At 45.5% G+C, this 13,500-nt stretch overlaps 2 protein-coding genes across 2 annotated transcripts in view; one reads left to right on the forward strand and one right to left on the reverse strand.

The window, feature by feature from the left end:
• The window catches only part of LOC144511685 (uncharacterized), an 81,237-nt gene extending 80,787 nt beyond the window's left edge, over positions 1-450 (reverse strand). The window contains exon 1 of the mRNA XM_078241920.1: positions 414-450. Within this exon, the coding sequence (XP_078098046.1) occupies positions 414-450 (37 nt within the window). The remainder of the gene's footprint in view (positions 1-413) is intronic.
• LOC144511708 (titin-like) overlaps positions 1-13,500 on the forward strand; it is a 301,563-nt gene that overhangs the window by 273,953 nt on the left and 14,110 nt on the right. Inside the window, 1 exon segment of the mRNA XM_078241933.1 lies at positions 11,900-12,220. Within this exon segment, the coding sequence (XP_078098059.1) occupies positions 11,900-12,220 (321 nt within the window).

Consider the following 13,500-nt stretch of genomic DNA (forward strand, 5'->3'; position numbering starts at 1 on the left):
TGCCATTGGAATCATTCTGCATTGCACTCCAAACAACTGAGCCAATCAAACCCTCCAGTCTCCAGGATATACTGAGCATGAAACTACATTAACAAGTTAACTTTTATTGGACTGAAATGTGTTGCTTCTGCATTTTAATTATATTAATCATATAGCTTTTTAACAAAAATAAATAGGTTAATTTATATTCACAATCAATAATGCCGTTTATTATTTGCTGGGTAAATATTTCTGTGGGACAATACTATCAACAAAATAGCTACAACTTTCACACAAATGTCATTAATTTATTTTTGCTGCGTTTTTGTAGCTTTACATGTCTCCAAGTATTTAAATATCTCTGCCGTAGAAACCATGCACTAGACTTAATCCAACACTCATCATCTCGGGATCCATTTTTGTCCCTTACTCACCAGGCAGAGAAAAGATGAAAAGAATCAGAATCCACATTGTTATCTTGGCAATGTTTCGATCAGTATTTATCGTCTGTCACCCAGCTCTTTGTTGAGATGTTGAAAGGCGGATCCAATAAACTCTGATACGGAATTGAAATAAGATTGAAGAAAGCAGCAAGCCAGGCCTCAGGAAATTCCACCCTTCAGAAAGCTCCAGGACGGAGGTCCCAGCTGGCCACTGCTATCACTGGTTGTGCCAGCTCTAAAGATCCCTTTTAGCTGCTGATCTCCTTGTTCCAGCAGGCACAGCTCTACATCTGCCTCTTTGGTGATCTGTGGACAGTTACTGTCCGGCTTTGACAGTGTCACTCAGTGTGGTTGTTGATATCATGGGAGGTGTGATTCACCCTGACACTTCCTGCACTATTGCTGAAAACAGAAAGGCCCCGAATTTGCTGAAAATACCACAGTGTGTAAACTGGCCAATGAACTGAGACAATGAAGAGATATCAAACTCATTACAAGTTATTGGCTGCTTTTTACACCTCCTCCATTAGCTTTGAGAAAATGGTGGATCTTTCTTAAACCCGCTCTGACTTTGATGAACTTGTGACATTTACCAAATAAATCCCAAATAAACAGGCCACAGAATGTTCAGTCTCGTAACATCAGCCTCCCTGGCCCAGAATGTGAACAATTATAAACTCTGGAGTTTCACTCTCTCCTGAATTGAATAATTGACCTGGATTTTCCAATGAGAGGAATGGCGAAGGTTAACAAACATTCACTGTTATTATGGAGTAAATGAGGCGGTAAAGAGGGTGCGCATGTGCAATTAAATTCAGAAATGTACAAGTTGTGGCCCTAATTCCCCAGTTACCCCAGAGGCTGTGCTATGCTGGTACCTCACCGACAGAGGGAGCATGGTTTTCAAATCTAGCCGGTTCCTTGACTCCTGTTGGAGCTGCACTCATCCAGTGAAGTGGAGAATATTCCATCACACTCCTGACTTGTGCCTTGCAGATGGTGGACAGGACTTAGAGAGTCAGGAGGTGAGTTACTTGCTGAAGCATTCACAGCCTCGGACCCGCTTTTGTATAAATAGTATTTATATGGCTGATCCAGTTCAGTTTCTGGTCAACAGTAACTCCCAGGATGTTGATAGTGTGGGATGTAGCAATGATAATGCCACTGAATGACCGGGGAAGGTGCTTAGGTTATATCCATTTTGACATGGTGTAAGATTCTCCAGACACGTCTGCGGTTCAACCCATTGTGAGCGAGAATGGAAAATTTGGCGTTCCAGCCCAAACTTCTTTCAGTGTCAGCGGCAGTGGTAAAACTCCAGCCGTGAAAGAGGACAGAAGATTTTGCCCATGGTTTATGTCTGAGAATTAGGTGGTGCTGATGTCACTTGGCATTCATCAGTACATATCTTAGTGCTGTCCAGATCTTGCTCCATATATGGACACAGACTTTTCTAGTATCTGAAAATTGCTGAATGGTTCTGAACATTGTGCAACCACCAGTCGACATCTTCACATCTGGCCAGATGCTGAAGGGAAGGATTATGGGCAAGATTGAGGATCTGGGATGGAGCTTGACTCTTGTTCACTGAGTCAGCTCGAACAATGAGGTGAATTAATTCCTTCTATTCTGCCGTTTCTAGGTTTCTGATACACACTCACTGATGCCTCTCTCTCTGGGGTAACTTGTCCGCACCATGGTGTAGCTGCTATGATCCCTGGTCATTCCTTCTTCACCCTGCATCATCTGATGTTCAAGGAATGTAGCAACACCCGTGCTGTTTGCCTGTGACAAATTCTGTATCAATGCTGATCTTCTCGCTGCTGCAAACACAGCTCTGCATTTGGTATCTGACACCTATTGTACATTCACAGGGTTTCTATCTCACACCACCCTGAGGACAGCAACACATTTTTCTTGCAGTTTCAAACCATGAACATTGCAAGTTGCAGCAAACATAAACCCACATTTATTTCCAATGTCAATCTCTCTCTTTGCCTTTCTCATCAACCGTTAAAGAATTTGAGGAGTTAATGGAATATTGCTGTAAATTGGTGCTTATTTAGGATGGAGTCGTCACTCACAGAATTCTATACTCAATAAAAAATGATCAAACATTGGAACCATTTGGAAAATTCAAAACTCTTGAGTACAATCTGTTACACGTGGGTAAGAACTTCACTCTGAGTAAATCTAAAGTTAGTACTCTCACTGACCACAGCCTTGGGTGGAGAAACATGTTCATTTTTTATTATTAACTCATTCGTGGAATCAACAACAACAGCAATAACTTGTTCTTTTTAAAGGGCCTTTCACTCATAGAATCCTACAGTGTAGATGGAGGCCATTCGGTCCATCGCGCCGACACAATGCCACCCAGATCCTATCCCCATAACTCCACATATTTACCCTGCTGATCCCCTGACACAATGGAGCAATTTAACATGGGCAATGAATCTAACCTTCACATCTTTGGATTGTGGGATGAAACCGGAGCTCCTGGAGGAAATTCACACAGACCACGGGGAGGAAATTGTGCAAACTCCACACTGCCAGTCACCCAAGTTTGGAATTGAACCTGGGCACCTGGCACTGTGAGGCAGCAGTGCTAACCACTGTGCCACCATATTGCCCGGTAAAACCTCCTCAGGCATTTTATGACATCAGACAAGTGTTGTTGCTGAGGCAAAGATTAGATCAAAGAGACTGGTCAGTTTTAGGGAGAGGTTGCTGGAGTTTTGAATCTCGACAATTGGAAACAGGAGGGACTAGGAGGAAGGGTCTGAGAGTCTGAGAGTTGGCACTCAGCCTCTGCAACAACATCATTACACTTCATCGCAGGTCAAGGCTGCTCCCACAACAATTTTAAAGGAAATATGTGGTCTGCAAAAGAGGAAGTGAAACCACTTGTAATAACTCAGAAAGCCACTGGAAAGGCATGGTGTTTTATTTCACAAAGCAGAAGTGAAACCACAAGCCTGCGGTGCAGGTACACAAGTGCCAGCCGCCTTCATCTTTTTCCTGCGTCTTCTTTCCATTTCGTACTCTGCCTGGACAGGTGAGCTATACCGGGTCCGTGAGCGTCTCTTTCTGGATGACCGCCAATCTATCACTGGAGGCGTCTCACTCTTAGCAACAACCTCTCGCTGAGGTTCTGCTCCCTTTGTTTCCATTTCAGAGGTGGAGCCCTCGTAGGCAGTCTTTGAGCCTCCAGTTGGTTGGGTTCCTTCACTGCCTCGTGTTGTAGCTGGTGTCCCAGATGGTATTCCCGCTGTGTTAGTTGTTTCTGTCAACAGTTCCCGACAGCGCAGGTGGTCAACATGTTTCCTTAAGATCTTATCCCAGACTTTTCCCGTATAAGACAATGAAAGGATCGTCCCTGGTGTCCATGGGTTCTGTCTTCAAAATGTCAGATCTGGATGGTGTCTCCTGGTGAAAAACTCCACCAGGTTTACGTCCACCGTGGCCCCTTTTTGGGGCTTCTTGCTTTTCTTCAATTCTTCCACTTAAATTCGGGAAGGTGAGGCTTAGCCTGGTCTGCAGGTGTCCGCCCATGAGGAGTTCTGCCGGGGTTAACCCCGTCGTTATGTGTGGTGTTGTCCTGTAATTAAAAAGGAATCTGCTTGAGACTTTCAATGGGATTATATGATGTGGTGGAAGCCATCAGGTGTACATCAATCCACTTGGAGTGTCCTCGATTAGTATCAGACACATTGGGCCCATAAATGGTCTTGAAAATCCCCATGCACACAAACCCATGGTTCCTTGGTCAGTCCCAGGGGTGCAGGGAGGCTAGTGATGGGGTCCTCTGCTTATCTTGGCACATTCTGCATGTTTTAAACATCTTCTCTACTTCCCCATCTCTGTCAGGCTACCAAACATAGCTTCTCGGTAACATTTTCATTTTTCAGGTCCCCAGATGGCCGTTATGTGGCTCTTGGGGAATCGGCCTTTGGGAGGGATATGAGAAAGCTATCCAGCTTACAATGCCTTGTTCGATACTTAGTTCCTGGTATTTTCTTGCATATGGTTTTAAGTCTTGAGACCGCTGAGTATTTGGCATAAGTGATTTAGCGACCCAAAGGTGGCTGTTCACCTGGAGGAAACCCCCCACAGACATGGGGAGAATGTGCAGACTCCGCACAGACAGAGACCCAAGCCATGCTAAATTGCCCCTTAGTGTTCCAGGATGTATAGGTTAGAGGCATTAGGAGGGTAACGGGGATAAGGCCTAGGTGGGATTGCTGTTGGTGCAGACTTGAATGGCCTCCTTTTGCACAGTAGGGTTTCTATGATTCTATGATTATTCCACATCGTACATAACAGATTGTTGTGATACCTGTCGGGTGCCCTTCCTTCATGTGTATGAATTCATTGAGTGGTTCCCAATATCAAATCAACTCAACATTAAATTCTCATTCTCCTATTCCAATTTCTCCATGGTCTCATCAGCCCCTATCTTTACAAATGTTTCTGCAAATCTTGTGTTTCCCCCAACCGTGGCTTCTCGTATATATCCAATTCTTCACCACACCGCTGACAGTAATGTTTCCAATTGTCTCCATGCAAAACTCCAGCAACCACTCCCTAAAACTGACCAGTCTCTTTGATCTAATCTTTGCCTCAGCAACAACACTTGTCTGATGTCATAAAATGCCTGAGGAGGTTTTACCGGGCAGTATGGTGGCACAGTGGTTAGCACTGCTGCCTCACAGTGCCAGGTGCCCAGGTTCAATTCCGAACTTGGGTGACTGGCAGTGTGGAGTTTGCACAATTCCCTCCCCGTGGTCTGTGTGAATTTCCTCCAGGAGCTCCGGTTTCATCCCACAATGCAAAGATGTGAAGGTTAGATTCATTGCCCATGTTAAATTGCCCCATTGTGTCAGGGGATTAGCAGGATAAATATGTGGAGTTATGGGGATAGGATCTGGGTGGCATTGTGTCGGCGTGATGGACCGAATGGCCTCCATCTGCACTGTAGGATTCGATGAGTGAAAGGCCCTTTAAAAAGAACAAGTTATTGCTGTTGTCGTTGATTCCACGAATGAGTTAATAATAAAAAATGAACCTGTTTCTCCACCCAAGGCTGTGGTCAATGAGAGTTCTAACTTTAGATTTACTCAGAGTGAAGTTCTTACCCACGTGTAACAGATTGTACTCAGAGTTCTGAATTTTCCAAATGGTTCCAATGTTTGATCATTTTTTATTGAGTATAGAATTCTGTGAGTGACGGCTCCATCCTAAATAAGCACCAATTTACAGCAATATTCCATTAACTCCTCAAATTCTTTAACGGTTGATGAGAAAGGCAAAGAGAGAGATTGACATTGGAAATAAATGTGGCTTCATGTTTGCTGCAGTTTGCAATGTTCATGGTTTGAAACTGCAAGAAAAATGTGTTGCTGTCCTCAGGGTGGTGTGAGATAGAAACCCTGTGAATGTACAATAGGTGTGATGTGGAGATGCCGGCGTTGGACTGGGGTAAACACAGTAAGAAGTTTAACAACACCAGGTTAAAGTCCAACAGGTTTATTTGGTAGCAAAAGCCACACAAGCTTTCGAGGCTCTGAGCCCCTTCTTCAGGAGAGTCACCTGAAGAAGGGGCTCAGAGCCTCGAAAGCTTGTGTGGCTTTTGCTACCAAATAAACCTGTTGGACTTTAACCTGGTGTTGTTAAACTTCTTACTGTGTACAATAGGTGTCAGATACCAAATGCAGAGCTGTGTTTGCAGCAGTGAGAAGATCAGCATTGACACAGAATTTGTCACAGGCAAACAGCACGGGTGTTGCTACATTCCTTGAACATCAGATGATGCAGGTTGAAGAAGGAATGACCAGGGATCATATCAGCTACACCATGGTGCGGACAAGTTACCCCAGAGAGAGGCATCAGGGAGTGAATATTAGAAACCTATGGGGGCGATTCTCCCAAAAGTGCTGAATTTGTGGGAAAACTGTTCTGGATCACGACTGTTTTTTCAGTGCAGTTTCTCACTCGAATCTCCGCACTCTGTGCAATGCCGAGGTCACAATCGGGAATCTTATTAAACACCCAGGGGGCGGGGCCTATTCACGCGGGAGTCTGACAGCTCCGGATCTCTGCTCATGTGCAGTGGTACCGATCTGTCAGTCTCTCCGTTTCCAGGCCAGCTCGATGGCTGGCTAGCCCAGGACCCCCACAGTGCTGTCCCTCAGGCCCCCCACACACCTTGATCGCGGCCCTCAAGATAATTCCTGTGCCAGCTCTGACCCATCCCCCGCCCCAGAGCGCCCCGATGACCAACACACCCACCCACTGGTGGCAATCCCACCACCCCACTTACCCCAGCAGAAACCCCCCACCCCACGCCACAGCCTGCCCTGATCGCTGGCCTCCCTCCATCCCAGACCGATCGCCATGCAGAGTGGCAGCAAGACACTCCCCCCACTGATTACCCCTCGGCTCCACACACAATGGGCCTCGCCCCCTTGTCATTGCCCGATGCCCAATGGGCAGCGCCAAGGCAGTCTCTGGGCATGGACAATTGGCACCTTGTGCAGTGCTGGGGGCACAGGCTGGCACTGCCAGGGTGTCCATGCCAAATGGGGGCACCTGACCCCCGCACCTGACCCCTGCGGGGCTCCGAGTTTGCCCCCTTCAGTCCGGCGGGGTCTCCCGCTAGTTCCCCGAATGTGGGGATCTTCTCTAAACCCCGCCGGAATGAAGTGCTCCTGGTGGGGTGGGAGATTCAATCGGGCCCGGCAAGTTCCCGATAATTGCAAATCACTTACCCGTCTTCCCGCCGATTTCCAGCATGGTCTGGACTCCAACTGTTCTCCGTCTCTGGGAGAAGCGCATGTATTCCCGGCGCATGCGCAAATCCCGGAAAAAGGCCGACGACGCGTAGCACCCAGCCTGAACCACCGCAAAAGTCGCAGATCACGAGAATCACCCCCCGCTCTAGAAACTACAGAACAGAAGGAATTGATTCAGCTCATTGTGCCCGAGTTGGCTCACTGAACAATAGTCAAACTCAGTCCCAAATCCTCAATTTTCATAAGTGAGAGGGACCATCCCTGATTCATGACCCTCCTCCCCCTGTCAATTGTACCCACCATCCTCTCTGGGGCTAGCACTGACTGACCCGAGCGAATCCACCCCATTCAGCTCCTGCTTGGACCTTCATCGTTCCGAGACTGACTGCAGTCCCTGCAGTGACCACAGCTCCTGGTGGCGCTGCTGTGACTGAAGTGCTGCCAACCCCCTGATTGGCCAGCAGGTCTCCTATCCTTGCTGTAACTGTGCTTCAGTGGGCAGGAGAAGGACTGCTCGCAGAGGCCAAGCCCAGGAACAGCCATGGCCTTGCCAGCCTCAGTGTAAAATCACTGAGAGCTCAGAGTGGGCAGGAACCCGGAAATAATCCCATCTCTGCAATTTTACGCACTCTCCCCACCGAAACACCTGCTGGGTGGGGGTGGGGGGGTTGGGGGGTCGGGGGGGTATGGCTGGGGTTGGGGCGGGGGGGGGTGGGGGGGTTGTGGAATGTAAAACTCAGACCCATGTCTTTATATCAGTTTCCATGCTGCCTCTATCAGTGAGGTATTGACACAGCCTCTGGGGTAACTGGGGAATTAGGGCCACAACTTGTACATTTCTGAATTTAATTGCACATGCGCACCCTCTTTACCGCCTCATTTACCCCATAATAACAGTGAATGTTTGTTAACCTTCGCCGTTCCTCTCATTGGAAAATCCAGGTCAATAATTCAATCCAGGAGAGAGTGAAACTCCAGAGTTTATAATTGTTCACATTCTGGGCCAGGGAGGCTGATGTTACGAGACTGAACATTCTGTGGCCTGTTTATTTCGTTTGACATCTCTTCATTGTCTCAGTTCATTGGCCAGTTTACACACTGTGGTATTTTCAGCAAATTCTGGGCCTTTCTGTTTTCAGCAACAGTGCAGGAAGTGTCAGGGTGAATCACACCTCCCATGATGTCATCAACCACACTGAGCGACACTGTCAAAGCCGGACAGTAACTGTCCACAGGTCACCAAAGGTGCAGATGTAGAGCTGTGCCTGCTGGAACAAGGAGATCAGCAGCTAAAAGGGATCTTCAGAGCTGGCACAACCAGTGATAGCAGTGGCCAGCTGGGACCTCCATTCTGGAGCATTCTGAAGGGTGGAATTTCCTGAGGCCTGGCTTGCTGCTTTCTTCAATCTGATTTCAATTCCGTATCAGAGTTTATTGGATCCGCCTTTCAACATCTCAACAAAGAGCTGGGTGACAGACGATAAATACTGATCGAAACATTGCCAAGATAACAATGTGGATTCTGATTCTTTTCATCTTTTCTCTGCCTGGTGAGTAAGGGACAAAGCTGGATCCCGAGATGATGAGTGTTAGATTAAGTCTAGTGCATGGTTTATCCCGCAGAGATATTTAAATACTTGGAGACATGTAAAGCTTCAAAAACTCAGCAAAAATAAATTAATGAATTTGTGTGATATTTGTAGCTATTTTGTTGATAGGATTGTACCACAGAAATATTTACCCAGCAAATAGTAAACGGCATTATTGATTGTGAATATAAATTCATCTATTTATTTTTGTTAAAAAGCTATATGATTAATATAATTAAAATGCAGAAGCAACACATTTCAGTCCAATAAAAGTTAACTTGTTAATGTAGTTTCATGCTCAATATATCCTGGAGACTGGAGGGTTTGATTGGCTCAGTTGTTTGGAGTGCAATGCGGAATGATTCCAATGGCAGGGGTTCAATCCTCAGAGCGGCTGTGGTAGTTTATGGAAATCTGCCTCCTCACCTTTCCCCATTCCTGTGGAGTGGTGCCGCCCACACTAAATGTAACCAATTATCTCTCCCTAATGTTGAGAGATGCCTGTGATCCATTGCAGATTATTGCTCATTGAATTGACTCTGAAGACTGCAGAGGCAACAAAGGCTCCAAGGAAATATTCCCTAAGTTTGCAATTAGAAACATAGAAAAATAGAAACTAGAAGCAGGAGTAGGCCATTCGGCCCTTTGAGCCTGCTCCGCCATTCATTTTGATCATGGCTGATCATCCAATTCAATATCCTGATCCCCTTCTTCCCATATTCCTTGATCCCTTTATCCCCAAGAGCTATATCTAATTTTTTCTTGAAATCACACAACGTTTTGGCCTCAACTACATTCTGTGGTAGTGAATTCCATACATTCACCACCCTCTGGGTGAAAAGATTTCTCCTCATCTCAGTTCTTTGTGGTTTGCCCCTTATCCTCAAACAATGACCCCCTAGTTCTTGACTCCCTCACCATTGAGGGCATTCTTTCTGAATCTCCCCTGTCTAACCCTGTTCAAATTTTATGAATTTCTATGAGATCCCGTCTCACTCTTCTAAACACCAGTGAATATAATCCTAACTGACTTAGTCTCTCTTCATATAGCAGACCTGTCATCCCAGGAATCAGCCTGGTCAACTTTCACTGTACTTACTCTATAGCAAGGACATCCGTCCTCAGATAAGGACACCAAAACTGCACACAATACTCTCGGTGAGGCTATACCAATGCCCTGTACAATTGCAGCAAAACATCCCTATCCCTGTACTCAAATCCTCCCGCTATGAAGGCCAACAGACCATTTGCCTTCTTTTGTTTGTATTATTTAAATTATTACGAATGAAATATTGTTTTATGAAGCTCTGTTGGTGACTCTGCTTCAAAGAATCCCTACAGTACAAAAGGAGGCCATTTGGCCCATCATATTTGCAACAACTCTCCGACAAAGCATGTTACCCAGGCCCTATCCCCGTAACATCACATATTTCCCTCACTAACTTTCCTAACCTATACATCTTTGGACATTAAGGGACAATTTAGCATGGCCAATCAACTTAACCTGCACATATTTGGACTGTAGGTAGAAACTGGAGCACCCTGCGATATCCCACGCAGACATGGGAGAAAATGCAAGCTCCACACAGTCACCTGAGGCCAGAATTGAACCCAAGTCACTGGCCCTGTGAGGCAGCCGGGCTCACCATGGTACCATCCAATCACTTGTACATGGTTGGTCTACTTTGACTTTCAAAGATGTAATCATTTTCTTTTTAAAGTAAATCTAAATTTTCACACCAGCCCCATATTAAACTGATGCTATTATGCTGGCTGCAATGGAATTTTTGATTCATACTGCCACCTCTCCCCCTCAAGATGAACATTAGAAATAGGAGCAGGAGATGGCCATTTGTCCCTTTGAGCCTGCTCCATCATTCAACAACATCCTGACTGATCTCCAACCTCAAATCTTATTTCCCGCACTATTCCCATATCCCTCGATTATGTTAGTACCACAAAAATGTATAAATCTCTGTGTTTAATATCCTTCAAGACTGCACATCTAAAGCTCTCTGCGGTGGAGAATTCCAAAGATTCCCAACACCTTGAGTGAAAACAATCTCCTCATCTCATCCCTGGGTCGTGTTCATTGAGTCAGGAAAGGCATCAAAAAATGAATCGAGACGGGTGACCCAGGAACAAATCCACAGGCTGCTCAGCCCGGAGGTGAGCTGGACACAAGGCCTGTTTCTGTGCCCCAGCGCCATGGCTAATAAATAGAATAATTGAAACAACCAAATAATCACTCCGGCCCTGACCACTCACCAGAGTTTGTCCCAAAGAGTAAATTTCCCCCCACAAAGAGGAACTTTCCCCCCTCAAAGAGTAACTTTCCCCTCCCAAAGAGTAACTTTCCCCTCCCAAAGAGCAACTTTCCTCTTCCAAAGAGTAACTTTCCTCTCCAGAAGGCATACCCTGGCTGTCCATAAGAATCCACCAAGTTCAAACCTTCTCTTAACTATTCTAATCTGAAAACACCGGATTCCACACTCCTGTTCATCCAAAATCTCACTTCAATCAAGGCAGGTGTTGAATTTAATGACAATTCGCCTCCACGAATCGTGTATGCAGCCTGATTCCAGTCCCGCTCCCACTCTTAGGACTTTGAAATTCCAGCCATTCCCGGGATTTTCTCCATGACAGGGAACCTCCAGACCTGGGTGTCAGATGAACCTTTCACCTGAAAGGCATCACCGAGCTCTATGAACATGACTGAGGGAGGAAAATCTGAGCCATCTTGTCCCTCAGTATTACACTGGAATGTTAGTGTAGATTTTATACTCCAGTCTCTGGAGTGAGACCTGACCCTGCAATCCACCCATTCAGAGGCGCCAGTGCAAAGCTTGAGTGACAAGGTGACACAATAACAATGGCCACTGTACATTCACAAGAAATCATTGTCAGTGAAGTACTTTGGCACTGACAGCACGGCTCTATATTCATGTTTTCATTGATCACAAACTAGAAAGAGAATGATGAATACAGATATTGGAGAGTTTCCTCTGTACACAGTGGTAAATATTATTAAAATGTTTCTCTCTGCATGAAGCAGTTATTTACTTGGTCAATTGCTGAAATGTTGTCTCCTCAGTTTCAGGTGCATTGCGGGCAGAAAAGAAAGTCACAGGAATTGTGGGAAGATCGATTACAATAAATTGCAATTATGATGGAAAATACAAACAAAACGTGAAATATTGGTGTCACGGTTGGACTGAACGGTGCTCATATTTAGTGAGAACGGATTATACAGATGGACGGCGAGGGAGAATGTCGATCACAGATAACAAGGCACAAGGAATATTTGCTGTTACGATGGAGGATCTTCGCTCAGGAGATGCAGGATTGTATCGCTGTGGAATTGTTAAATATTTCTCAGATCCAAAGGTAACCGTGGAGCTGCAAATATCTGAGGGTACATTATTCTCAATGATTTTCTTTATTACTGAAATGTCTGATCCATGTTTTATCCACAAGGAAACATTGACAGCTCCGATATCCCGAGGCTCTGCAGCAATGCAGAGTCTGGCTGCCAGAGGGCAGAGATCTGGAAATCCGACTCTTGTGACACAAACTCAATTCGTGGCCTGTCCAACATTCTGATCAAGAACTTCAAACATAATCAGACAAACAATTCCTTTAACTGCAGGATATTGTGAAAGACATTACCCGCGATGCTCAGAATATTTTCCTGTCTCTGAAATGTCTTAAATATCACACTGTCAGATTTTTACAGTCCGGATCAATCCAATAGTCAGACATTAACAAAGTGAAGTGAGCAGCCAGTTGGTAGTAATTGTACCTTGTTGGTTTAGCGCTGAATGGTGGGGCTGTGGGGGTGGGTGGGGGAGCACAGAGGGGGTTAAATGCACAGAAATTGACAATATGTTGGGAAGCCAGTCAAACTCCCAACATCCGGATGTATCCGCAATGTGTCAGTTTGTGCTTCTTTCAAATAAACCACTGAAAACACAGGGTGAAGCTGACAGATTAAAAGTTAACAAATTGGCAAATTAAACAATTAAATAATCCAATATGGTGAAAGCCCCTTAAAGGGATCAAAGAACAAAGAACAGTACAGAACAGGAACAGGCCCTTCCTGCGCTGATCACGTTTACCAATGCTTATATTCCTCTATTCCCTGTTTGTTCATACGTCTATCAAGATAAACCTTAAATATAGCTAACATAAGTGCCTCAACCTCCTCACTTGGCAGTGCATTCCAGGCCCCCACCACCCTCTGTGTAAAAAAGTTCCCCTGCACATCTCCACTGAACCTTTCCCCCGTTATCTTGAACTTGTGCCCCCTTGTAATTGTCATTTCTGCCCTGGGAGAAAGCTTCCAACTGTTCACCCCATCGATATCTCTCATAATTTTATAAACTTCTATCAGGTCGCCCCTCAGCCTCCGTCTTTCCAGGGAGAAGAATCCCAGCTCATTCAAACTCTCCTCATAGTTAATACCCTCTATACCAGGCAACATCCTGGTAAACCTTTTCTGCAATCTCTCCAAAGCCTCCACGTCCTTCTGGTTGTGTGGGACCAGAATTGGACAAGTATTCCAAATGTTCCAAATGATCATAAAAATCTCCAAGGAAACTTTAAATGTGTCAATCTGTGTGTGATCAAATCCCCCCAGTGAGAGACGAGTTACCAATTTCAGTCTATTAATCGCTCAGTGAGTGCAATTAGTGG

This window comes from Mustelus asterias, chromosome 25 (assembly GCF_964213995.1).
Source record: "Mustelus asterias chromosome 25, sMusAst1.hap1.1, whole genome shotgun sequence".
Classification (NCBI taxonomy): Eukaryota; Metazoa; Chordata; class Chondrichthyes; order Carcharhiniformes; family Triakidae; genus Mustelus; species Mustelus asterias.